This window comes from Brachyistius frenatus, unplaced genomic scaffold (assembly GCF_029030835.1).
Source record: "Brachyistius frenatus isolate BFR_SWC_R1_liver_20210118 unplaced genomic scaffold, ASM2903083v1 Contig_16, whole genome shotgun sequence".
NCBI lineage: Eukaryota > Metazoa > Chordata > Actinopteri > Embiotocidae > Brachyistius > Brachyistius frenatus.
Window position 1 is genome coordinate 1,348,061 of NW_027210615.1, and position 27,515 is coordinate 1,375,575.

The window sequence follows — 27,515 nt, forward strand, 5'->3', positions numbered from 1 at the left end:
TATTTCTTTCTCCTTTGCACCATCAGCTCTTTAACAAACCTAAGGAGGTGTCTTACTTTTTATATTCTCTCTCTACGTACATCTTTATTTAGTGAAAATGTGCCACTTTCAGGCCACTGCAGCTCAAATTAAATAGAAAACCAATGGCAAAGGGGAGGCTGTACCCGTGCAAGTAAATTCAACCTATATGCGTCTACAATTTCTACCTCTATAAGTCTTCAATGACCTTTGAGTACCAACCACATGGAGAATATTCTTTTAATTTCTTCCTTTTTTGCTTGTTTTCTTCACTCTTTTGGCCAGAGCTCTTCTTCTCCCCTCATCCTCCCTTCATCATCCAATTCGTCCTCCATTTCTCACCTTCTTTGTTTTTCTTACCCTGAGGCCAAATTCCTAATCAGCTATTGCTTCCCTCTCCCACTCTCTCTCCTCCTTCACCTTCAACACCAAGTGTTAGAGCAATAACACTTCGATAACAGCCTCCACCTCCTCTTCATCTCCTTTCCTCTGCCTCTGCTTTCCCCATCTTCTCCTCCATCCCCTCCTCCTCTCCCTCTCTTGTCTGGTCAACACCTCGTCCTACAACTTCTCTGCCCTCTGCCTACTTGTCCTACTTAATCCACCCCCCGCCCCCCACCCACCACCACCACCCCCTCCTCATCTGGCCAGCAGCCCTCTTCTTCTATCTTTCTCCTCCTGATAAACTTGGCTTCCATTCAAATATTTTCACACAAGCTATGATGGATAGAAAGTGCTTGATGAAGGAGTCAAAACGTGATTCATTTCCTTCAGTATCACAAAACATGTTTTCATACCCACTTTGAACAAAGTGCATTTTTGGATGAGGTAATTAAGCAGTAAATAGTAGAAATGCATTTGTCAGATTAGTCTGACAGGGTTGGGGAGTCCTGGTGGATCAGCAACTATCCTCAGTTCATATAAACAGTCAGACAGATTCTCTCTTCTGACCTCTGGTTTTCTGTTATCCAATTATCCCAAAAGGGCAAACAACCCCAGAGACAATATGACTGACCCACAGAAAGGTTCAGTTTTGGATTTAAAAATTTCAAAAGTTGGCTTTGGATATAAAGAAATGTCTATGAAACATCAATCTCCCAGAAATGTCACACCTGCTGTTCCTGGTATTTATCTTCCATCCATCATAGACGTAGGTTCAGTAGTTGGAGCACAACAGTGAAGATTTCCGTCTACTATTCAGCTTTTTAAAAACTTTTTCAAAGACAAAATAATGTTCCATTAAGACTAAAATCCTATATGTTCTTCCTACTTTAAGACATCTTCTGGAAATTAAAATGGAACAAGTGTGGATTTCTTGACAGGCCCATTAGCACAATGACAATAACTCTCAAAGCACCGACTGGAAAATGTTATGACTCAAAAATATACCAAAAGACTGAGATGGATATATTTGTCAGTTCCATCTACATCTGCATTTACAAATGAATTTACAGCTACAGTATATATTTTCTGTCTCTGTGTAACAGAACATCATTTCCATTGTTCTTATGGTTATAGTGAGTCAGATTTAGGGAGATGTATTGACAGTGAAATTTCCAGTATTTTAACAACAGTTGTCACTCTACAAAATACTTATTAAACCAAAGTTAGTAGATTTCGAGTCTCACGAGGAGGTGAATACCGACAGGGTGGCGAAGAGACACTACACTGGGTCCATTACCCAGTGGTCAATGAGACTGTTGAGCACTACCATTGTAGCATCATTACATCACTGCTTTTGTGTCATGGTCACAGTGTTTTCAGTGATTTGCATCACAATGTTTACCCCCTCCTGTTTGTGTGAATTTATGCATTGTCTAAAGTGTCTCTCTGTGAACCCTTTTCTGAAGCCCTGGTGGCCTAATGGATAAGGCACTGGCCTCCTAAGCCAGGGATTGTGGGTTCGAGTCCCATCCAGGGTGACTGATAGCAGAGTGGCGCAGCGGAAGCGTGCTGGGCCCATAACCCAGAGGTCGATAGATCGAAACTATCCTCTGCTAGCAGATCTTTTTCTGTTACTTTTTGTTCACTGTGTAGGACTTGAGATTTACTCCTCAAGTTTTGACATCACGTAAGGAAAACCGTCCTTTGCAATGAAAATAACAAAGCAACGACTGGAAAATTTTATGACTCAAAAATATACCAAAAGACTTGTTGAGATGGATCTATTTGTCAGTTCCATCTACAACTGCATTTACAAATGAATTTACAGCTACAATATATATTTTCTGTCTCTGTCTAACAGTCATCATTTCCACACTTCAGTATCATTCAAACTGTTCCAGTCGTGATCTTCCCTTCTGCCCTACACTGTTTGTGGAAATGGTATGGCTGCTGTTTTATGTCTGGAACATTGAATCTTACACACACAGGCAAAAATAGATGACGAATATGGCTGAAAATACCTCAGTGCTTCGAGTGTCAGGACACTAATTCCAGCCACAGAGGGTTGTCTGTTTCCAGCTCGAAAACCTCATAGCATGACTCTCTCCCCCAAAACAACAACAACCACAGGGACATCAGTGGTAAATACTTGGGAATCCTATCCTGTCAGATGGACTCTGAAACGTTTGACCAGACAGAATTTTGAAACGTTTCATCTTCCACTTCACTGTTTAGCTTTTGGTTCAGTTAGGTGAGACTTATTTTACACTAGTGGCATCAACAACAAGAACCCAAAACATCGAAACATATCAAAATGAAGAAAGCCTCTCTGACTCAAGACACAAAAACAACTGAACAATAAACTCCTAATAAAAGCAATCCTGTCTTATGAGTCAGACTGTGTGGCGATCATAAACCAGATGCTTTGTTCAAAACAAAGCCAACAGTGACGGTGTCCAAAAACTTGATCAAATATGTGAGTCAACAACTACAGAAATATGATAAAGAAGCAGAGTTGAACAAACTATTTACAACAAGTCCGCAGAATTAAACAACAGTCTTAATTCAAGTGGTCTGTCAAGTGTGATGTCCCCATGAAATGGATTAAATAATTGTGGTGAATTCTCTTTGGCTTACAAAACTATTATCAAAAAAAATAAGAGGAATTGGTGTTATGCCATGGTTATGTTTTGGCAAAAAAAATTACTTGGTTAGTTTAGGTTGACATAAATCCTCTTTAATGAAGTAAGGTGAGGGAGTATCGCTGTCAGGGCTACAATAAAAGGGTTAACGTTTCGAAATGACTGTGGTCATAGTTGGAAAAATAAAAACATTCACTGTCAGAAATGTAAAATGAACAGTTGTCTCGGATGTCCAACTGACTCATCCATCCACCCCGACCTCCTCCCTACGCTGACTTCATCACTTTAGAACATCCCATGAGTTCCTCCTTTGTTGCTGTCAAATTATTACAACCTCTAGAAGATTTACTTTGTCATATTATACCAGTACCATTCTGGGGTATTTGCTGAAGCATTTTTTTTTTTTATTGTTGGGACGACAGTCTCACAATTACCAAAATACCTGTCATTGTGTGGTCACCCCTCGATTTATCCATTCATTATCTATACCTGCTTGTTGTGTTTTCATTGAGTGAGAAACAGAGGGCACTATGGAGAAGTCAGGTTTATCAGAGGTGACAATAGTCCTGATCTAGGACCATCATCGTACTATTCCAACTCTGCATCGCTGTCATGATTTTGCATGGTTTGTCTTGCCCATGATAGATAAGATGTTTCTTGGTAAAGTGGTGTGTGTTGCCAGCCCATATTGACATTCTTTAAACTACCACTGGATGGCAACAATGTAGTGGTTGCTTGACTCAGGTCACTGTAAATCTGGATTCCACCGAGACAGGCTGCGTCTGTTTTTGCTGCGACAAGGTCACCGGAGCTGATCGCAGCCATTCCAGACGATAATGAGTTTCAACCAGATAACATGCATTCTTCTCCTTGAAACAGGCATGAAACAGGTTTATAAAACATATCTATGACAGCAAAAAAATAAACTAAAACACAGCCAAATGTAACAACTTAGTTTGTAGGTTAGAGCACAACAAAGAAATAACAACAATAAACTCCATTAAAACAGGCAAAAAAGAAACCATTTCCCAACATAGCCTACTTTACCATGCTTGAAGCAAAAAATCAAGAAAACCTGACTGAAGCAGCAAGTCAACCAAGTCGGACAGATGTGAGGCTTCGCTTCTAAAACAGTGAGGTGGGAAGTCTTCTAGAGAGCGGAACAAAACAGTATCACACATGCGACATTATAAACACGGTGGAATCATTTAACATACAAAGACATGCTGAGTTCCAAATGGAGTACTTACGTACGAACACTCACTGTTTTGAGTGGGTTCCCACTGTTAAGTACTGAAACATGCAGCGCGCTACGAGTACTCAGATGATGCACTCCAAACGGTCCAAACGAGAAATGTGAAACTCTGGACGCTTTTCACCCTAAACGGTCGCCATCTTGTAGAGGAAGGGACGGGACCATCTATGTAAAGAATTATTATCAAATTAAGGCATCTGAGGAAGCTGCCGCTGTTCCTGAACACACACAAAAAAATATTTTTTCTATTGCTGTTGGACAGAAGCTACCAGTGTGTTTTTTCAGTGTGTTAAACAGAGGGAAAGAAAACACTTTGATTTCTGGGTAAAATAATTAAAACTGCACATATTTTGGCATGTGATTCATTCACATGCTGAGGTTATTTCTGGTCTGTGCAGAACAGCAGTGTGCCATTTAAAACAACACTACCCTGTCAAAATTCCTCCACTGCACAAGTAAAAGTCCTGACATTTGTTAGTATGCTACTGGAAGTATGTCATTGGGAACACAGCATCACTGTTGTTTCATATTGAAATGTGTCATGTACTGTATTTTTTTTGTGCAGCTGAAGATGGATTTGTCCCACATGATAAAGGATCCTTTGCATCTGTAAAAACAGCAACAGTGTCACAGCAGAAACGAGCAGAACCCAAACACTGCTGCTATTTGCTCCTTTTGGTGTCTTTTAAACAAACACACAGATGTCTGAAAAGGCAGACTCTCTTTGTACGTGAATGTGATTGATTTCTTTCATGTTTTCCAAAACTCAACTCAAACTTAATTCCCTGAGAACTTTCACATAAACACAACTACACACAGCCAGGTGGCATCCACTGCTCTGCTGCTATGAGGGACCCGCAGACTGTCAAAGCTTTATGGGATTTGTGTTGTTTCTGTGTGGCAGAGCATGACATAAACAAAACACTGACAGCATTCTTAACCTGATGGGTTAATCTCCTGTATATGAGCTTTGTGGTTTTGTGTGTGTGCGTGTTGCTGAAGTGCATTCACAAACAAATTTTGTATGCACCCTTATCAGATGTGTAAAATGCAGCCCCCGGCATGCTGGGTAGAAATGTTTGTGCTTCTGACAAGTCCGAACTGTGTTGTGTACAGAGACAGGCTGACAAGCTGTGTGTGTGTGATTTTGAGTGTTTATTGTTGCATGTATGACTGTGTGAGGGTCTGACTATATGACAGAGTGTACTGGATGTGGTGATATACTGAATATGTTCACACCAAATGGTAATTCAGTGAGTCCCTTCATTTACTCTCTCGTCATCAGTTTACAAAAACAGCAGAGATAAGAATCCAGTCCTGACTGCACACTTTCCCTCTTTTAACATGTACTCTAACTGCATGTCTAAAACCTGCAGCTTTTTGTTCACTGACTAAAACCTGATTATCATGTGGCCTGGTAGAAAAGGCACTGGCCTCATAAGCCACAGATTAGAATTTCAAGTTTGAGTTCAAAGTTGGGGTGGACAGCAAGGTGGTATACCAAAAGCACATTCGGCACAAATTCAGAGGTCAAGGCCTGAAACAATACTCTATTAACAGCTTTTTCTTTAGCGTCCTTTGTTTAGACTGTGCCAGGTGAAATTAATAACTGTCCTTCAGACTCCATGCCTCCCATTTGTAATGGAGACTTTTAATCAAAACCTTGTAGTCTCGAGCCAGTGGGCGGGTTTGTAGGTTTTAATCCCAGCAGGGGTGAGTGGCAGCAGAGTGGCACAGAGACAGTGTGCTGTGTCCACAACCTGGTTCAGTAGTTGGAGCACAACAGTGAAGATTTCCGTCTACTATTCAGCTTTTTAAAAGCTTTTTCAAAGACAAAATAATGTTCCATTAAGACTAAAATCCTATATGTTTTTCCTACTTTAAGACATCTTCTGGAAATTAAAATGGAACAAGTGTGGATTTCTTGACAGGCCCATTAGCACAATGACAATAACTGTCAAAGCAACGACTGGAAAATGTTATGACTCAAAAATATACCAAAAGACTGAGATGGATCTATTTGTCAGTTCCATCTACATCTGCATTTACAAATGAATTTACAGCTACAGTATATATTTTCTGTCTCTGTGTAACAGAACATCATTTCCATTGTTCTTATGGTTATAATGAGTCAGATTTAGGGAGATGTATTGACAGTGAAATTTCCAGTATTTTAACAACAGTTGTCACTCTACAAAATACTTATTAAACCAAAGTTAGTAGATTTCGAGTCTCACGAGGAGGTGAATACCGACAGGGTGGCGAAGAGACACTACACTGGGTCCATTACCCAGTGGTCAATGAGACTGCTGAGCACTACCATTGTAGCATCATTACATCACTGCTTTTGTGTCATGGTCACGGTTTTCTGTGATTTGCATCACAATGTTTATCCCCTCCTGTTTGTGTGAATTTATGCATTGTCTAAAGTGTCTCTCTGTGCACCTTTTTTTGAAGCCCTGGTGGCCTAATGGATAAGGCACTGGCCTCCTAAGCCAGGGATTGTGGGTTCGAATCCCACCCAGGGTGACTGACAGCAGAGTGGCGCAGCGGAAGCGTGCTGGGCCCATAACCCAGAGGTCGATAGATCGAAACTATCCTCTGCTAGCGAAGCTTTCTTGGATTCAGTTTTTTCTTATAGACAACAACATTTCTTTGAATGGACTTTAACGTCTGTCAGGGTTGTGGATTAAAATCCAAATTGGGGATCGATATCATCAAAAGGACGAAGAGACACTACACTGGGTCCATTACCCAGACATGAATGAGAGTGCTGAGCACTACCATTGTTGCATCATTACATCACTGCTTTTGTGTCATGGTCACTGTTTTCAGGGATTTGCATTTCTATCTTTACTCCCTGCTGTTTATGTGCCTAGGTAAATTTGCTATTTCGTCTCTCAATAACTGTATTGCCAAAGCCCCGGTGGCCTAATGGATAAGGCACTGGCCTCCTAAGCCAGGGATTGTGGGTTCAAGTCCCATCTGGGGTGACTGACAGCAGAGTGGCGCAGCGGAAGCGTGCTGGGCCCATAACCCAGAGGTCGATAGATCGAAACTATCCTCTGCTAGCAGGTTAAGTTTTGTTGCTGGTTGTCCCCTGTGTAGGACAAAGGAGGATTTATTGAAAATAAAGTTTTCTGTATTTTAGCCACGTTTTTTTGTCAACTGAATTCCTTCAAAGCCAGCGATTATAGAGAGATATACTCCTCAAGTCTCGACATCACATAATGAAAACCGTCCTTTGCTCTTTATGCTTTATTGCATTTGAACACCTCCCTCCTGGAGACAATACATTTGCTAGAAATAAAGTGGTGATTGTAGTACAGAGCAGAAAGGGGAGAAATCCTCTTTAGAAGTACTTACTTCTAAGTAGGGTTGTTCATTCATACTTTAATAGTCTGGCTGAATCTGCATCTTCCAACCTGCTCTACAGCTCAAAATGTAAAGTCAGAGTACATGAATGTTGGGGTTCCAACTAATGAAAATAAGGCTCTTTTGGTTGCCCTAAAAAAAAAATTCTGTTACTTGAAAAGCTACTTAAGTGAATTAGCATCACAAAGATATATGCAATACAAACGGAGGAAAACGGAGACAGGTTTTCACCAGGTCGGTAGGGCCTAAACAAATGGATGCAAATTTACTAGACTAGTTCTTAGCAAATTAAAGGTTGCGAAGGACAACCACTACCAAGAAGTCATTGATAGCAGAGGATAGTTTCAATCTATTGACCTTCGGGTTATGGGCCCAGCACGCTTCTGCTGCACCACTCTGTTTTCCATGTCAATACATGGGACTCAAATCCACAATAGCTGGCTTTGGAGAATATCTGTTGACTGTCAAATGCTGTTGAAATACAGAAAAGTTTGCTTTCAATAAATCCCTCCTAAATCCAACCAGCTGCAAATGAAGCACTGCAATCAGAGTATAGTTTCCATCTATGGACCTCTTTTGCTGCCAACCACCCCAGATGGGACTTAAACCCAGAATCCCTGGCTTAGGAGGCCAGTGGCTTATACATTAGGCCACCAGGCTTTGGTAGAGCAACTGTTGAGAGACAAAATAGACAATTTACCAAGGTACATAAACTGCAGGGAGTAAAGATAGAAATGCAAAGCCCTGAAAACAGTGACCATGACACAAAAGCAGTGATGTAATGATGCTACAATGGTAGTGCTCAGCAGTCTAATTCATGCCTGGGTAATGGACCCAGTGTAGTGTCTCTTCGCACTTATGATGGTATCAATACCCAAGTAGGAATTGAACCCACAATCTTTAATTTAAGATGTATTGAGTACTCTGACAACTGTTGTTAACATACTGGAAGGTTCATTGGCAATAACTCACCCTACATGCTACTCACTGGATGCCTAAGGAAAACCAGCAACCAAGAGAGAGCTGCCAGCAGAGGAAAGTGTCAATCTATCAATCTTTAGGTTGCGAGCCCTGCACACTTCCGCTGAGCATCACCAGAAAAAGACTGGAATCAACAATCTCTGGCAGAGGAATTCAATACAATGACGACCGTTAATATCCACAGGAATTACTGTTGTTGTCTTTAAGGAAAAACCGAAGCCAAGACCACACTGCTAGCAGAGGATAGTATCAATCACTTGACCTCTGGGTTATGCACCCAGCGCACTTATGCTGAGTCAATCTGCTGTCAGTCACCCCAGATGGAACCCACAATTGACCTAGAGGTCAATGAGACTGGTGAGCACTAGCATTGTTGCTGTATTACATCACTGCTTTTGTCACATGATCCCTGCCACTTCAGTGTTGGATGACTGTCTGCTCCCAGCTCTTTATCTCTCCCTCTACCAATACACTACCAGAACCCCAGTGGCCTAATGGATAAGGCACTGGCCTCCTAAACTGGGGATTGTGTGTTCAAGTCCCATCTGGGGTGACCGACAGCAGAGTGGCGCAGCGGAAGCGTGCTGGGCCCATAACCCAGAGGTCGATAGATCGAAACTATCCTCTGCTAGCAGGTTGATTTTTGTTGCTGGTTGTCCCGTGTACGACGTAGGGTATTTATTTAAAGCAAAGTTTTCTTTATTTTAACCGTTTTTTTGTCGACTGAAGTCCTTCAAAGCCAGCGATTACAGATACAAATCCCATCTTCAGACATTCACAGCAGAGTGGCGCAGTGGAAGCGTGCTGGGCCCATAACCTAGAGGTCGATAGATCGAAACTATCCTCTGCTAGCAGTGTTTTCTTCCCTGCTGGTTGTTCTTATGGTTATAGTGAGTCAGATTTAGGGAGATGTATTGACAATGAAATTTCCAGTATTTTAACAACAGTTGTCACTCTACAAAATACTTATTAAACCAAAGTTAGTAGATTTCGAGTCTCACGAGGAGGTGAATACCGACAGGGTGGCGAAGAGACACTACACTGGGTCCATTACCCAGTGGTCAATGAGACTGCTGAGCACTACCATTGTAGCATCATTACATCACTGCTTCTGTGTCATGGTCACTGTGTTTTCTGTGATTTGCATCACAATGTTTATCCCCTCCTGTTTGTGTGAATTTATGCATTGTCTAAAGTGTCTCTCTGAGCACCTTTTTTTGAAGCCCCAGTGGCCTAATGGATAAGGCACTGGCCTCCTAAGCCAGGGATTGTGGGTTCAAGTCCCATCTGGGGTGACTGACAGCAGAGTGGCGCAGCGGGAGCGTGCTGGGCCCATAACCCAGAGGTCGATAGATCGAAACTATCCTCTGCTAGCAGGCTAATTTTTGTTATGGAGATTTATTCCTCAAGTCTCGACATTACATAATGAAAAACGTCCTTTGCTCTTTATGCTTTATTGCATTTGAACACCCCCCTTTTACTAGAGGCAATAAGTTTGCTATAAATAAAGTGGTGATTGTAGTACAGAGCAGCAAGGGGCGAAACCCTCTTTCAACACACCCACACCCACAATCCCTTTCTTAGGAGGCCAGTGCCTTATCCATTAGGCCACCGGGGCTTTGGCACCATCTCCACAGAAATACAACCAACAAGCACTTGTGTTTAGCAACGAGTTGTCATTTTTATTTGTACCATAAATTTGACGAATCCGTGTACTTCTCAGCCATCAGTAACTGAAGATCCATGTGGGTGTGCAGAGCCTTTTAAATGCAATACAGGAGTGAAGGCAGGTGATTGGAGGGCTGACCGGAGGACACTGGCAGGAATCGTTGATAATGAACAAACCCAAAGCAACTGAATGTTGAGGCCAGTTGCCGTGGTAACCAAGGCTGAGGCACGAAGACGATCCCAAGGTGACCGACAGGGCTGTCGGTCACCGTGGTAACGGTGGAGCCGTGCAGACTTACGCTGTGGCGGTGGTGAAGTGCATTTAAGTTTCCTCAGTCTGTGAACTCTTTCAGCATGTCTAAACAGCAACACTCATAAACACTGAATTCCTCTTTTATGAAACTTTCAGTGGCAGAGCTCCAGCTGCACACGTCACCAGCGGTTGAGGCCCGTTTGATGTGATTTGTTTTACTGTGCATGTAATGTTTGATGCTCGTGGTTGGACTCACGCAGCTGGTCGAAGTGTGTCTGAAGGCCGTCTGGTCCTGGGACTGAACACATCATACGAGCCTTCTGGAAAGTGCTCCACTTGTTGACTAAACTCCTCTGGCCTCCGATGTCGTTCTGCACAGAAATGCAAACAAAATTAAATCAGATGCAGGATGACTAACCACCTCCTCCAAACTATTGGAGAAATAAATAAGGATTAAAGTCTTAAATATGAAGCCAGTTATGGGGATTCAAGGCTATAATTTTAAATGATTATGACACCTAAGATTACTTCTCATTTCTTCAGGACAGAAAATAAAGACTGTTTACAAGTAATTTAACTAATCATAATTTGTCAGAGCTTAGAGTTTTGTCTACAATGTCAAATAGTGTTTTTGTTTGCCCAACAATCATCACTATTCAAAAGATATTAATTTTACTATGATTTATTAACTGTAAAGGCATCAAACCACATTAAAACCATCATATTTTGGGGATTTTTTTACTTTAATACTGACTTAAATGATTAATGGATTAAATATATCCAGATAGTTACAGCTACATTGTCTGTCAATCAACTGATTGATCAATCATTGCAGTTTTAATGTGCTTTCATTTGTTGGATTTTCAACACAGCTACACATATACTTGTAATATGGCAAAAACACAGCTCTGCATGTCGACACACATGAAGCAGCAAACAGACGAACATTAACAAAGTATCACTGCGGTGCAGAAAAAACAGTGATGGAGACAAACATAAACAGTTTCACATACGCAGACTTCAAACAGCGTATCTATATACAGTGGGTAGAACATCCAATAACATACAGTTATTTACTTCAACACACACCTCAACAGACACAGACACACACTGACCGGCACGTACGTTGTCTACAGTACAGGCAGACACAAGTTTACATAAACTACATGAGCACACAAACCTGCACTCTATCTTGGTCTGACAAACAAACCACATACCTTGCACACGCGTGCCACTCTGGAGTAGAGCACCTTCCCTGCAGCTCCCTCCGCCTCCTGAGCACGCTCAGTGAAGAACACGTAGATCTTATCATCTTCTGGATTATCAGTTTCAGACAGCGGCGCTACCCGCACAAACTGGGCATCTAGAGAGACACACACACACACACACACACACACACACACACACACACACACACACACACACACACACACACACACACAGAGACAAGTCAATTACAGCTCATCACCTCTAATGCTGATATGCACGTAACATGCAGGTCGGAGTGTATAAGGAACAGAGATGGAGCAATCGAGGTACAACTGAGTTTACAAACAGCAGAAAGAGTCAACATGTATCTGGTTGCTATCAGCAGCAGACGTCGACACACTGGCCTGATAAAACACCAACCGGGTGTGCAGGAGATGATTTTAGAGATGCTGATTTAGGGGAAAAGATATTCCGTTCACTTCAAAATATTCAGTTTACAAAACCAGAAGTCAAGAGGAAGATGGCTGTTGTATAAATTCAAATCTGCCTCAGGGGATGACATCGCAGACACATTTGAGAAGTAGAAGTACAAACAGCACAGATACAGAATGTATTGTATGTAGGAGGAATCACTGGTGATATATAATTCCTGCATAATTTGACTGACTTCAGTGTTTTGGTTCCGACCCTTCATGACTCACAGTTCAGTCTGAATAGAAGACCATTGAAGATATTACCATGAGGAGAGTAACTGAAACACATCTCTGTTATAAAATAGGGCTGCACCATTCTGGATAAAATGAGAATCACAATTTTTTTTGCCTTGAATTGAGATTACAATTCTCTCTCACTACTTTTTTTTTTCAATTTAAATGTTTAGAAAACTCCCAAAAATGTAATGGTGCCTGACAAAGGATCGAGTTCTGGTGACTCACCAATAATTACTTTCACCTCGTGTGATGCACCTCATATTTTGGGCTGTTTTGTCTTGACAGTGTGAATTTCATTCATTTTATAATGACCTGAACTGAAATAAGAGGAAATGCATTACCTTGTAGCTACAATCAGTTCTCCTGAAAAATGCACGCAGCTCCAATCACTCGATCAGAATTTAATGGTTTTATCAGCACAGTTTATTATCTTTGAGGAACCTGGCAAAGAATATTGTTTTGTTTTTGACAGTAGACCAGCTGCTTTGTCAAATCATTACGATGTCTGGTAGTTTTCCTTTCTGGTAGTGCGCCGCCCTGCATGTAGTTCTCAGCGGACAGGCAGAATTTGGTGTGACACTGGCAAATCAACTTTGTACAACAGAAAGGGAACGCTCTTGTTTTGAGCCTAAATGTAGCTTCTTATATTCAACACAACTTTTACTTTTCAGTATTTTTCTGTGCGTTTTCCTTTTCTGTCTGTCTGTCTGTCTGTCACTTGCTCTCCTGGGTTTATTTTCCTCACTGCTGGTTTCTGCTTCTCTGCATCACGTGGTGTAACACCGGGTTGTAATTTGTTGAGGGAGTGAGTTGGAGCGCTTCTTTTGATGCATCTGATGTCCAGAATAAAAATGCATCAGAATTGGTGGCATTTAGGAATGATCATATAGAGGCATGAATTGAGATCGCAATTTTAATAAAATTATTGTGCAGCCTTAATATAAGACACAGTTTAGGACAGTTTTACTCAAAGTGAGACAGGATCAGTTTTGAAAAGCAGGTGTGGTTTTTTTGCTTTTTTTTTTTTAAAAAAAAATTTTTTTTACTTTATTTGGTTCTCTAATAGTTTGTTGTTGTTTTGTTTGCACTCACCCTGCAGCCAGGTGGAATCGTACTGCTCAGTGCGAATAACATGACGGCTGCCAAGGCTGCGGAAGAATGCAGAGTCCCGGCTCATGAAGTCTGAGGTGATGCCAGCATACAGCTCTTCACCTACACAGAATACACAGGGAAAACATACACTCACAACAGTTCACCCAAAGGTATCTGAAGAAAAAGCAGCTGTTCACAAGTCATGGAGCTCTTTTTGCAGACATACTGCAACTCTCTCCCTGTTCTGCTATCTGCCCACACTGTAAACTAAAATTTTCTTCAGTCTCTAAAGAAATGCCAAAATCGTATGGGACTACCACATCTTGATGGGGTTTTGGAAACAAAAACATCCCAATAAACAATCAGTGAACGTTGTTTGTCTGATAAAAAAAATGACTGATTGTAAACATTTAGATGATTCTTTTCTGAAAGGTTGTCTTTTGCTCGAGAGAAACTGGAGTGCATGATCTTCCACACCGAAGCTCACAGACTTGTTGTACTCGCTCCATTGCTAATTCTTAATTCATATTTTATGCCAGGTGACGTTTAAAGAAATAGTGAACATACCAACAATAGTGGAAGCTGTTTTCTGGAATGGATCGTAGGGGCATTTCCCCTTCCCGCACTCTGTGTGGCCGTATGAGAGAGTCTGGTGCTCTGACTGGTGAGAAAAACAGACACAGAGGTCAGTCAGACAGAGAGGTAGAAAATCAGCTAGACAGAAGGAGACAGATAGGAGACTTGTTTGTTTAATACTTTTTTTTTTATTTCAACTGAAACGATCAACGAGTCAGAAACACTATTTCGGCCAGCTGACCTCTCCTGCCACATACACACATGCACGCAGTGACCTGCTAATTGAGCATAATCGGGAAAAGTGGAGGGATTTTAAAATGTGTGAAACCTGGTCTTAAACCAATCAGCACCACCTCTCCTCTAAGAACCCCGTCTGAACTTCTGCTCTGATCTCACATGGCCTTTCATGGGATTAACTGTTCTCTGACACGAACACACACACACACACACACACACACACACACACACACACACACACACACACACACACACACACACACACACACACACACACACACACACACACACACACACAAAGACCCCCATTACTGAGGAAATCTAGGACCAGTAACCTATTTCTGATAACCCACATGTGTCTACATGATGAGAAATTATGGACCAATCAGATTGAAAATAGAGACACTTTTAAACCTCTGGAATTACATTTACACCACATCTGGTGTAAAAATGTCAAATAAAAAAACAATGGTGTGTGGTATTCCCAGAGTGCAGCCTCAATGACAAAAGGAAAACTGTATATATTATAGACAGATGGCACAGAATGAACCCAGGTAGATACAGTATATGGGCAGAGGGGCAAATACCAAATATGATATTTAAGCTGCTCACAGGCCTGTGTGTGGGGGCTGAATGCACACACACACACACACATACACACACACACACACACACACACACACACACACACACACACACACACACACACACACACACACACACACACACACACACACACACACACACACACACACACACACACACACACACAGGACTGTGGGTGGTACAAACTGCATTGCAAGAGTCCTCTGCTGTCAACGTTTCGTTACAGAAACAATAATTTCTTAGTGCCGACAGAAAATATGTATTTGTATGTTTACACAGCATGTGTGTGTATGTGAGAGTGTCTGCAGTATTACCTGATGGAAGATGCCAGTAGCTATGAAAGCACAGCGGGGGTTGAAGGCCCCGGTGCCGCACACATACAGGTGAGTCTGATTAAAATGCTGCAGAACTCGCAGGAAGTTCGCACACTCCAACTGCACAGAGAGACACGATGTGAGAAAGGCATAATGATTTGTATTAATATTTTATTACATAAATATATATGTTGTGCAACTGTCTTGCTCTATTGACTGGTTATTTCATATCAACTTGCTGAATTCATATCACTTAATAACACTACTATAAAAGTAATAATAGAGTAAGCCAAACAATAAATTGTTGCTCTAACGATAAGGAATATGACCTGCATGCGTCATTAGATTCTTCAGTGAAAACTGCAAAGACAACTTTGCCCAAACTGTCAGATCCTACATACAAAATACAGAAGGCTCTCCCCCAGCACTCACTATGAACATGAAAGCACAGGAATCATCTTCATATTTGGGATCTGGCGGATTTGTTTGCTTCATAAGCACGTCTGCACATTTTGTTCTTCGAATGTTAAATTTGTATCTGAATATATCTCAAGAAGCTGAATCTTGATATCCATGCCAGCATCAGGGCTTGTTTGTTTGTTTACAGTTCACAAATGAATCGGATTCATTCAGCTTTAGTTCCGCTCTTGATTGTAATCTGTTGTGCAACTGTCTTGCTCTATTGTTGCAGACAGTTCTCATGAGGCAGCAGGAAGTAAAGAAAGGAGGAAAAACCAAGCTGATCTGGTTGGACCTGTTTTCCTGTGTGACACCATTAATATAGTTACTGTGGTGCATGTTGCTGTCCTTATGCAATCTAGTGTGTGTATCTTTGTGACATGTGTTTGTTGAATCACCTCTGGATCCTTCCCAGCCATGAGACACTCTTGGACACGGTCTGGACTGGCGGGCCAGTAGAGCTGCAAGGAACAAAAGAGAGGACAAACAGGGCGAGAAAGAGATTTAAGAAATTATTTTATTGCTCGCTCGACATTTCCAATAAAATGTTTTGGGAGTTGGCAGGTGCTTCACGAGGAAGCGTGGCAGAGAGAGTCATAAAAACATGACTAATCTGGATGAAGAAGAGCAGGAGGAGAGGCGGGAGGTTTTTGTACCACTTGTGTCTGAACAGAGACGCAGCTTCAGGGAGGAGAGAATAAAAACCAACTGGAAGCATCACTGAGATCTGGTAATGGGCAAAACTGTCAGAGCAGCAGCAATGGAGGCTAATTAACCTACAATTTCACTGCAGATGTTTCTACTAGATTCTGCTGCTTCTACTGGATGACAGGCAAGAAACATCTCTGTGCTATAAAATAACATCACTTCAACATGATAAACAGTTGTCTCACAGGCCATTTCGTTATACTTTCTGCGTTCTGTATTGTAGATGCAAATCACCATTAGATGATATGATTCTGAACATTAATATGCTGAGTATTGCGATAACTTATATTGTGATTTATTACCTTTTTTCAACTGCAAGTTATGCCTCCAAAAAAAACCTCCTGTTTTATAAATCTCACTTCAGTCATTTTTATTGCAGTAAAATCGGATGGTGGTATGGCCAACACTGTCATGAAAATGTGTCATTAATATTCTATGCATGTCTGTGAATTAACATATTGCCCGGCAAAAAAATAGGATACTATGTTGTATAGATTGTCCCCCCGCCCCTACATGCCTGAGGGCTCTTTGTCATGTGCATCAATGTAAAAAAAAAAGTAAGTGACACTTTTCCAAAATACAATTGCAATGCAGAAAGGAGACCAGCAATGGAACCAAGAAATGTTACACGCAAACTGGCGGCGGTCCAACTTTGGCTGAGAGAGTTAACGGATGCCTTTTGAGAATTGTTGACACATCCTGAAGGCAGAGCATTATCAAAGGCCACGTGTCTATCAATGTGTTTCTAAACTCTGAGTCACTGTGACTGATTTAAATCCACAAGTTATTTCAGAATCAGGTTGTTTGCTTCGGGTCTGTTTAGAATTCGTTGTGAGGCTTTTCAAAAAGACGAGCTCATCCAGAGTTCAGGTAAAACAATCGCCCAAGAAAATACTTAGTTGTAATGAGAAAACTGACCAACATCACACTGGAACTAATGAAATCAAAACAATATGCATTTCTCGTTTTTTGACTTGATCACATTAAGCTGAATTATTTGTGTGTATGTAAACTTAATCAGTGTAGAACAAAAACTCCAAACTGGGGATTGTTCCACTGCTTTCATGTCAAGCCAATGAGGTTCTCTCACATAGATGATGTGCGAGAGAAAGAGAGGTGCAGATTAGTGTCAAATGGCAGCTACATGAGTAATCGAAATATTTCCCTGAGTCAGTCATTGCCTCAAAGGCCAGAACGGTGAGGTGGAGATGCAATTGGTATGATAAGTGCATGTTTGCACTTATCACTACATACCACAAAAAGCTGCAATGTGTTCTGAGGAAAATTGCAGGAAGTTGACGTCACATCACTTTAAGATGAAAACTGACATTAAAAATCAGCCATCTTAAAACTGTGACATCTCACGGCTAACAAGGCTCTTTAATAATGAAAGAAATAAGACACATGATCTGTGAAGGTTTTGTTTTTTTTGCCTTGAAAGTCTGAATTTGTTTCCATCTCGAAAATGTGATACCAACTCAAAGCAATTGATGACAAATAATGGTGGGGTTTCAGGAAACAATTTCTGGATGTCCAGTAATTGCTCCCTGGTGGAGTCAGTCCCGCAGAGCCCGGAGCAAATCTGAGACGATCAGATTAGATTAGAGATCACGTTCCCCCTTATCTCCAAATACCACACAGTAACAGGAACACGGACCACCTCTAAGGCAGCCTTCGCCAGGTAGAGACTGTGGTTAATGGGAATTTACCCCTCTGTGTTAAGCGTGCTGATTGTCAGTTTATACAATATATTAAAAAATGTCCGTTAAATAACTCAAACAAGGAGAAAAGTGTTAAATATCTTTACTTTGGAAGTGAATTCCAGAGCTGAAACAGAAAACAATAGAAGTAGAGAGAATGAATTATGACCAAACATGAAAACAAAAAGCCACAAACAGACTGAAACCCTCGGTGACCCTTTGAGGCTGCTAGCTGTAGACTCACAGAAAGAATGCCTTGAAATTTGTTTTGGCCTCATCAAAGAAAAATGTGACAGAAGTGTTGTGTTCGGCACTGAACTGAGACGGACTGGAGGGACAGTTTTATTAAATCAATGCACTGCACAAAGTAAGTAAGTGTAAGTGTTAGGTTTTAAACCGTGCAGAGATAAAATAAATAAAAGTAAAACAAAGCCCTGATAAGAAGCTCTGGGTGTCAGTAGCAGAGAAAATAAACAGAAATGTGGAGAATATGTCTCTGTGAGAGTTTTAACACCACAAGGGAAAATGCTGCACACAAGCTGGAATGGTATAAACAGACTATAAATACTGTACGCACAAATATATAAGTTTACAGCCCGCGGGGAGCTAAGTTATGAGTTGACTGTAACTACCTATCCTTTTGTTGGCTGACTGCCTGGCTGAGTGGGTGGCTGGCCAGCATGCCTGCTGTCTGTCTGTTTGTCTGCGTCTCGGCCTGTTTGGCCCCTGATAGCTCTGACTGATGAGGGTATTGATTTGATCCGACAGGGCAGAGTTATGAAAAGGCAGCTGTCGCTGTCCTTGCCGTGACCCTGAACTCAACCTGACTGGCTGGCAAACCTCCAACGTGTCTGTCTGTCTGTCTGCATGTCGTCTTAAAGCCGCAGGAGGAAACAGGATACTGTAACAAAGCTTATGTCTCATAGTCATTGTTGATTTTTTTTTTTTGAAGGAAGCAAATGTTGTTCTGTTTCCTGCTGCATATCTTTGCTCTCCTATTAGTATGATTATTATGTGCACTGATGCTGGACATGTTTTATTGCAACACTGTGGGAACTTGACCAGCTGAATCAGGAAAGAGCAGCGCTGACGGTACGCGTTCTGCCTCTGGGTTTTAAGCAGCATATCAATAAGTTTAATTTTATTGACATCATGTACTAACCATATTATAAATAATGGTCTTTAAATGTTGATATGCACTTTAAAAGATACATCAACAACTCATCAAGGACATCAGAAAGTGAAACTGTTCAACGTAGAAAAAAAATCAATGGTAAAGGAAATTAAGAAATAAAATATTGTATTCACAGGCTGCACACATGCAGCTGTTTTTTTCCTGCTGACTCACAAATGTGGTGCGCAGCTGATCTGGTGCTGTCTTTGATCATAACTTCATCCAAAATTCAGCAGTTCTTGTCTGAAGCATTATACCTCTCTATTGCTGCCAACACAGAGGTGATCGCGCAGTTCAGCAGTAAACATTGACAGAGGAAGTAGGAATGTGAGAAATGTGTAGAAAATCTGTGGTCTGACTGGAAACCATTATTTTTTGGAAAGTTAAAAAACTAGACTACAACGTTTTTTTTTAGTTTTTTTTTTTAGTGCATATCTGTTCTGAAATGAATGCATGAGTATAAGGCTTCTGAAATCTTTTCAAAAAACAGTGGATAAACTAAATACTGTTATCAATACTAGTTATCAGGCTGAAATAAGTTGTCTTCTCCTGAAAAGTTGACATTATGGGGACATTTCATAAAATGAAGGGGGAAACTACTGCAGTTTCAGTGGAGTGGCTACTTGCAAAGGAAGCTGTGTTGGAGGTGGAAAGATGACACAATGTAATACAGTTAAAATAGTGGAGATAAATTGTGTTAATGACAAACCAGAAAACAGGAACTGAGGAGGAAAAGATGATCAGTTTGGTGATAGGAGTGAAGGAAGTCAAGAAAGATATGACATCAGAGGGGATGTTAGTCAGAGGAGTGTGACTTTCCTCTTAAGCCATCAGTCATTAGCCCTATCAGGCCTTTCATGCATCACTTATCTAAATGTGCTGTCATTTGACTGTGTTTATGTGTGTATTTTCTGTCTATCCCAATGCATGGATTAACAATCAACACATCTCCTGAATGCCTGTAGCATACCTTTCCTCAGATGGAGCGTGAATGAATGTGTGCGAGTGTCCTAAATTTCTAACCTTTCGTGGGTTCTGCGTTATGTCGTCCAGACTGGTAGACAGAAGGTTATCTTTCATGGCCACGTACAGACGCTTCCTGTCTTCGTCTGGCAGCAGGGAGTGCAGGTCTCCAGCCACCAGGGGCAGCGTCAGCAGCCGGCCATTCTGGATCAGCTCTGAGAGAGAGAAGAAGGAAAACAAATGATTAAATGAGGGTCAGCCATAGACAATATATGAAACTGGACGTAGCCCGAGGGTCTAAAAAATGATGCCGATGCAGAAATGCATTAAGCTGTGATACCACTGAGTGCTGCTGGAAAGCTCCAGCTCCATAGACCCCCATTAAACTTTTCTCATAGAATTTGAAGTCAATAAAACATTTTTACAAGTTATTTCAGTTTTGTTTGATCGACAGGCCTGTGGCTGAGGCTGAAGAGGCTGTGTGAGGGATGGGTTGTGTCTCCCACGATGCTGACTGCTTTGTGGGTAAGGAGGGTGTTGTAGATGTCCAGGAGGGAGGGGAGTGCAGAACCAATGATCCCACCAGCTGCCTTCACTATGCCCTGCCTCTCTATACTGTTCTTTTCCCTCTTTCTCTCCCGTCACCGCAACCGGTCGAAACAAGAAACAACAACAAAAATAAATAATGCAACGATAATGCTATGACGCAAGTTATTGTCATAGATGAACTGACATATTGGACAAAGACAAAGTCTCCGACACCTGTAGTATCTAGGACACTGTCGGTTGTCTGTCTTGCTGTATGATTTTTGTTATCACCTGGCATCAAACAAAGAAACTATAATGTATCTTTTGTGAATAAACAAACACAGACACACACGTACGCACAGAAACACTGGACCTGAGCTCCAGATAGACCATATGATAACAAGCCTTTCTGAAAGCAACAGATAACGAACACACAGATTACATATTTTTAAATGATTACACTGTTGCACCATGTAAACGATGAGAACTATGGTGCAGGAGATCATCCGACATCGGAGCAAGGACAGAAATTGCACGTCCGTCTGTCTTGTGTTAACTTTTATGTTGTAGCTGCCAAGTTTTATTCAGTGTATTGGAGTTGGCATCGGCCTTGTGAAGCTAAAAGCAAAAACATATATAGGCTTTAAAGCAACACCAGGCATAGCTTCACACATTGGCTGCTCTAAATAGTAGTGAGAAGTAGAAAGAGCTTATAGAACCTGTTTCAACTTAAAAGCGCAGAAAATTGGCCCACAATGTTAGTATACTTCACATAAGATCTTCTTGTTTATCAACCGGCTGCTCTGCAATACTTTATACCAAATGATACCAAATAGTCAACACGCACAATTTTAAAGTTTAAACCAAAGCCAAAGATGAACTGGGACATACCGGATAACAATCCAGTTTCTAATTCATGAACATTGTTCTTCAGTGTAGAGCTGGCACACAGTATTGGTCGACTTATTATCCTTTACAACGGGAACAAACTCAGTTTTGTTAAAATTCTCGAGGATAGTTTGGGAATGTTGAAGAGGTGCACGTTCATGTGCTGCTACTTCCTTGGCAGTGATGGATAACACCTCTCAGACACACAGTTTGTCTCTTCAAGCAGTTAAATCTGAACTGACTCAGAGCTCTGAAGTTTTTCGCGCACTATATAGTTCAGTTCACGTCAATTAGAGTGTGGATCTCTGGCATTGTAAACTCTGTGAGAATCGAACATTAAATCCTGGAATAACACCGGAGGCACTGAATGATGTTAACTAATCAACTGCAAATGCAACTTGTGAAAGGAAGCTTAATAATTTGTTTTTATGTTGGCACAGAATGGGATGCTGAGTAATTTGTCCCAATCAGTTTACAAAGCAATCTGATGAAGTTAAAACCTGTTGATCTTTGTAACAAAAGACTGAATTGTCTATATGTGTTGTGACAGTTTGTGTCATTTCAAAGTTTGATTTAGAAAGAAAGGACAAAGAGCAAACATCCTTTTGCTGAAGAAGTTATTTAAAAGTTATAATGCACAAAGATAAAACTTCTCCTCATGGTAACCTTTGCTTTGCCCACAACATTTACAGCCAAAATAAGCAAAAATGTGTCCATCAAAACTTAAATCCATTTGCTGACACAAATCATTACATGACAATCAAGTCATTGTTCTCTGAATTTTTACCAAACGGTCAAACGGCCATGTCTCTTCAAGCACATGGAAACTCCCAATTATCTAAACTGCAGCAGACTGGAGCAGATGTGGGATCCTTGAAAGAAGTGATGAAAGGGTCCAAATATTTCCAACTCTTTCTTGTATTTGTTCTTTGAAAGGCTAGACACTGTATCATGTTCGTTGACATGTGGGTTTAACAGAATACAGTTCAGGAAAGATGAGGACACAGGAAGAGAAAGAAAAAACAGCAAAATGGAGAGGCTGACAAACAAAGAGAGAAGTGGGACGCTGTTGGGATGCCAGGGATCTTTCCATGAAAGACTGTGAAACTATGACAGACTGCATATAAAATGCAAGGACAGATATAGAAATGGTGAACAGCAGACTGGGGTGGGGGAAAGGCCATCCGTAGCATATTTGAAGCATATTTAAGACTGTGGTGACACCAGAAACCCACACTGATCTGCTGAAGAAGCAGATTTTCAGAAAATAAAAAGCCCCACAATGCAAATGTTTTGGAAATAGATGTTGACATCTAAAAGCCAAAATATAAAGCAATGTTGAGCTAACTTATTAAGCTAGCGCAACTAAAAGCTATCCGTTTGCACCACAACACAGAATACTGAACAATGAGAACTTTGTATTGTGTTGGAGTGAATTGGAAAATCCTTTTCTTTACATGTTGAACAGGAAGACTCACAGTATCTTCCCTATGAAAATGGTATTTCAGGCACATCCCAGAAGAGGGACACCCCTGGGCAGACTGTGAACATACTGGAGGATGTACATATTTGGCCTGATCTGGAAACTCCTCTGCATGTCCCAGGAGGAGCTGGCTGGAATGACGTCTGAGCTATTTCAACTCAGACAAGACTCAGATGATGGATAATTCAATTTAAAAAAAGCTTATTTTAGAATAAATCAATTTACTTGTATGTTGGACTTCTTCTAAAATAAGCTTTTTTAAATTGAATCATCCACCACTCTGGAGACAATATATTTTTAGGGTTTCAGTTGCATACTCATTCAATTGCCTCAAATATGATTTTGTTTTGCTTGTTCATGCATGTGTTTTGCAGCTTGAAGTTTGTATTAAGGCATTTATTTATTTGCTTTTAACTGATAACAGACAAGTCCCACATACTTCACTGAAATGATGGGAACCTGAATTAGACTTTTTTGGACCTCATCCAAATTCATCAAACTTTGTAACATGGCGGGATGACAGGTTTCCATAACTGTGCCCAATTAAGAAGATTCATGCTGTGAGCCCATGTGACCCTTGTTTACAGTTACTGGTTGTTATGTACAGTCATGTGTTATGTATCCCCCCATGGAAATTGTTGACTTTTTTTTTTTACAACATATTTGGACAGATAAACAATTTATCCTCGTAGAAACAACGTACCATAAATAAAGTTGCAAAACTCAAATGACATAAAATTGGCACTTTCTAATTATTCTCATAATTCAAATAGATGAATAAAAACAGATCAGTCTCATGGGAAAAAAATAAGCACATCCCACATTTATCACTCCTTCAAATCCACAATATTGGAGTCAGGAGTACCAGATTAGGTGCTAATGATTAGCTCCTCTTAAGAGATTGACAGGTTGCAGCCTGTCTTGTTTAAACCTCTGACATTTATGGTCTGGTGTTCTCTTTCCTATCGTAGTTTGTGACGTCATCATGCCAAGATTTAAGCAGCTCTTTAAGGCCTTTACATAAGAACCATGTGGTTGCCCATGAGTCTTGTGTGGGATTGAAAAAAAATCTCCAAATTATTTGAAATAAATCATCCCACTTGAAGGAAAATCATCAACAAGCGGTCTAGATTTCAAACATCCAGGACCGACTGCACCAGCAAATTGAGCCAAAGAGCAGATTGTTTGATGCAAAAAGAATTCTCAAAAACAAAAAAAAACAAAAAAAATTTCATCACAGCATCTGTAGATAACTTTGAAACTGTTGTCAAAGAGCATCGAGAATCAGAAAGAAAATTAATTTGACCGGGGAGGAAAAAGTCTTTACTGTCCAAAAAGAACTTCAGAGCCAAACTACAGTTTGCCAATTTACATATAGGCACAGGCCATGCCTTTTGAAAAAAATTTAAACTTTCCAATAGAAGAGCTGCATACCAACTGTGAAGGACAGTTGTGGAAGTTTTTTTGGTTTGGGGTTGCTTCGTTGCCTCAGGGACTGCGCAGCTTGCAGTCATTGATTCAACTAATAATTCTGCAGCATATCAAAGAATGCTTGAAGATAATTTGAGGCCATCTGTCTGAAAGATGAAGCAGAACCACAGGTGGACCTTTCAACAGGATAATGATCCTGAACACACTGAGAAATCCACTAGGGGACCGGCTCTAAAAGAAGAAATGGAGGGTTACAGACTGGCCTATAAAGATTTGAATCCTGAGGAGATATTGTTTAGAGGATTTGAAACTGACAGTATCCAAGAAACGAAGGAATTTTCCATGGAAAAGTGGCAAAAAAATGAGAGCAAGCCAAAGTCAGGGACTGGTGGACAACTATGCAAGATATTTCTGTTAACGGGGGCAATACTAGCTTCTAATGCCGAAGGTGTACTTACTTTTTCCAAAAAGCAATATTACACCTATTGATCTTTTTGTTATTTGAATAGTAGTTGATTTCCGTGTGTTTTTTCCAATTTCCAATGGACATAATTTTTTTCACCTCTAATTCAAAATATGACAAAATGCTTTAAGTCCACTTTCATTTTGAAATTTATGAAATGTGAACAATATGTTGCATTGCTACATTGTTTTAAACACTTGATAACACAAATAAATGTGGGACAGTAAAATAACAAACAAAGGAGAGAAAGAGGGTGTGTGTTTGGGGGGGATGGGGGGGAAGGAGATGAGAAAAATGACATGGCAAAATGACAACCAGATGAAAACGGTCTGATGGGTGACGACAGCTACGAGATGAGAATGAGAAAACCGTCAAAACACGACACGATGATTGACAGACGAAACGGGGAGGGAGGTGGGAGGGGGCAAAAGGAGGAGAACAGGTTGAAAGAAATCCTGATGGAAGAAAGGAATAAATATTGAGGGGTTGATGAGGATGAGCAGGAAGAAGAGGAAAGACAGATGGGGATTGGGCGAGAAAGGTCAATGTTGATGAGAGAGGAGAGCGTGCCCATAACAATCGTGTTGCGATGGCACAGCGAGGCGAATGATGGACATGTGGGTGGATTGAGGAGGAAGTGGAATCAAGTGAGGAAGTAAGATGAAGGGGAAGAGTAGCTGAGAGCGTGATGGAAAATCGTAGAGTAATATCAAAGTGAAAAATGATGGATGGATTGATGGATGGAGGAGGAGGAGAAGATGGGTTAGAGAGCAAGAGGCAGGAGGCGAGATGAGAAAAATGCAATGATGACAAGGTGAAAAATGATTATTGGATGGATGATGGGTGACGGAAAGAGCAGGGATGATGGAGCGGCAGTGGGAGAAGAGAGGAGGAGCAGGAGGAAAAATTGACAAGAAGGAGGAAGGGTAGAGAGTCATGGAAAAAAAAGGCAGTGAAGAAAGAGAGTGCAAAGCTGGAGACAGAAATTAGAGGAACCACAACATGCTGACAGTGAGTAGAAAAGAGTTGAGAAATGAATACAGAAAAAGAGAACGAGACATTACTCAATGGAAATGGAGAGAAAACAGAGAAACAGTCAAAGTCGGAGAGGAATGGTCTCGCAGACTAGCGGTAGTTGGTAGAAACTTATACTTCAGCTAAAGTGAAAAATCTCCCTGGATGCATTGTTAACATTCAGCCAACAGTCAGAGAGTAAATTGTTTTGCCTCACACTGATCTGGGCTTCATTCATCCCAGAGGGAGCATCAGCAGACCGACGGACTCAACAAAACCAAGACTTTGGTGTTTGTTTTGTACAAAGTTTTTGCTTCAGTGATGTAGAACTTTGTTCCAAACAATTCCTGTACAATGTGAACAACTGGACGGTTCACAAAGGAAACGTCTTTGGGGAAAACGTCAAACTCATTTTCACCTGAGTGGTTCAGATTGAACTTCAAATTAACTGATTGGTTAGCTTTGATCATCCAAATACCTAAACTCTTCAGTAAATCTGTGTCTAGCACAGATAAACCGATGCCCCACGTCTTAGCGCTGCATTTGAACACTAAAATGTTGTGACAACTAATGTTAATGCTGCCAAAGGGTGGTTGTGAGAAACAAATCTGTTCCAGACTTTTGCAACCTGCTTGCAAGATTTATTTGTAATCAATGTCAACTAAGACAGCACATTACTTTCCTATTCCCTGATGGAAATGGTGATGTATGCCCTTGAGTGAACAATGTACAGAACTTGTCTCTACTGGTATAATTTACAATTATACAAGAAGTTAAGCAGCTTACGATAAGCAAGTTTTAGGAGAAGATAATGACAATTATACTTTTTTGATTACACAGAGGGCATAACATTTTTTACATTAAAATTGACAGCACATGTTGATGTGCATGTCACAAAAGACAAGGACAGACTTTCATCTGTGTTACGGAGCTCCAAGTCACTGGTACTTTTTACATCATTTTTCAAAGGGTAGACTGCCTCGAATCCTTCTTCTGCTGTTTTCTTCTCAGCACAAGTTTCAATCATAGTATCACGTATGAGTTAGAATCTCTAAACAGAAAACATCTGTCATTCAAATCATTGATAGACACTCCAAAAGACCTTTTTTATCTCAATGGTAATGATGACTTCATTCTATTTACTGTAGTTGTCCCAGGAAACCAAAAAAGTGAGCCAGCATGTACAAAACTACTACCCAAAAACACCTAAGTGAAATGCAACAATTATCCTTTATAACGTCCGTGAGATTCAAGTCTTGAAAAAGTCCCGTGGTGCTTTCAAATGCGGTTGTGTTCACGTTAGCACCATAATCCTTCCTAAACACGCCACTGAATTTTAAAATGCAGAAAATGGTCTCTTTACAAGTAATTAATCATCAACCGT

General features: G+C 40.8%; 1 protein-coding gene and 8 non-coding genes across 9 annotated transcripts in view; 8 read left to right on the plus strand and 1 right to left on the minus strand.

The window, feature by feature from the left end:
• The window catches only part of sema3h (sema domain, immunoglobulin domain (Ig), short basic domain, secreted, (semaphorin) 3H), a 64,210-nt gene that overhangs the window by 18,783 nt on the left and 17,912 nt on the right, over positions 1–27,515 (minus strand). The window contains exons 2-8 of the mRNA XM_069693919.1: positions 20,385–20,539; positions 16,178–16,240; positions 15,321–15,440; positions 14,155–14,248; positions 13,588–13,707; positions 11,794–11,939; positions 10,833–10,947 (exon numbers count right to left, since the gene is read on the minus strand). Coding sequence (XP_069550020.1) covers positions 10,833–10,947; positions 11,794–11,939; positions 13,588–13,707; positions 14,155–14,248; positions 15,321–15,440; positions 16,178–16,240; positions 20,385–20,539 — 813 coding nt within the window. The remainder of the gene's footprint in view (positions 1–10,832; positions 10,948–11,793; positions 11,940–13,587; positions 13,708–14,154; positions 14,249–15,320; positions 15,441–16,177; positions 16,241–20,384; positions 20,540–27,515) is intronic.
• On the plus strand, positions 1,868–1,940 carry trnar-ccu (transfer RNA arginine (anticodon CCU)). Its single transcript has one exon. It is a non-coding gene; the product is annotated as a tRNA-Arg (tRNA).
• On the plus strand, positions 1,947–2,018 carry trnam-cau (transfer RNA methionine (anticodon CAU)). Its single transcript has one exon. It is a non-coding gene; the product is annotated as a tRNA-Met (tRNA).
• Positions 6,756–6,828, plus strand: trnar-ccu (transfer RNA arginine (anticodon CCU)). Its single transcript has one exon. It is a non-coding gene; the product is annotated as a tRNA-Arg (tRNA).
• trnam-cau (transfer RNA methionine (anticodon CAU)) lies at positions 6,835–6,906 on the plus strand. Its single transcript has one exon. It is a non-coding gene; the product is annotated as a tRNA-Met (tRNA).
• On the plus strand, positions 7,220–7,292 carry trnar-ccu (transfer RNA arginine (anticodon CCU)). Its single transcript has one exon. It is a non-coding gene; the product is annotated as a tRNA-Arg (tRNA).
• Positions 7,299–7,370, plus strand: trnam-cau (transfer RNA methionine (anticodon CAU)). Its single transcript has one exon. It is a non-coding gene; the product is annotated as a tRNA-Met (tRNA).
• trnam-cau (transfer RNA methionine (anticodon CAU)) lies at positions 9,215–9,286 on the plus strand. The gene has a single exon. It is a non-coding gene; the product is annotated as a tRNA-Met (tRNA).
• Positions 9,878–9,950, plus strand: trnar-ccu (transfer RNA arginine (anticodon CCU)). The gene has a single exon. It is a non-coding gene; the product is annotated as a tRNA-Arg (tRNA).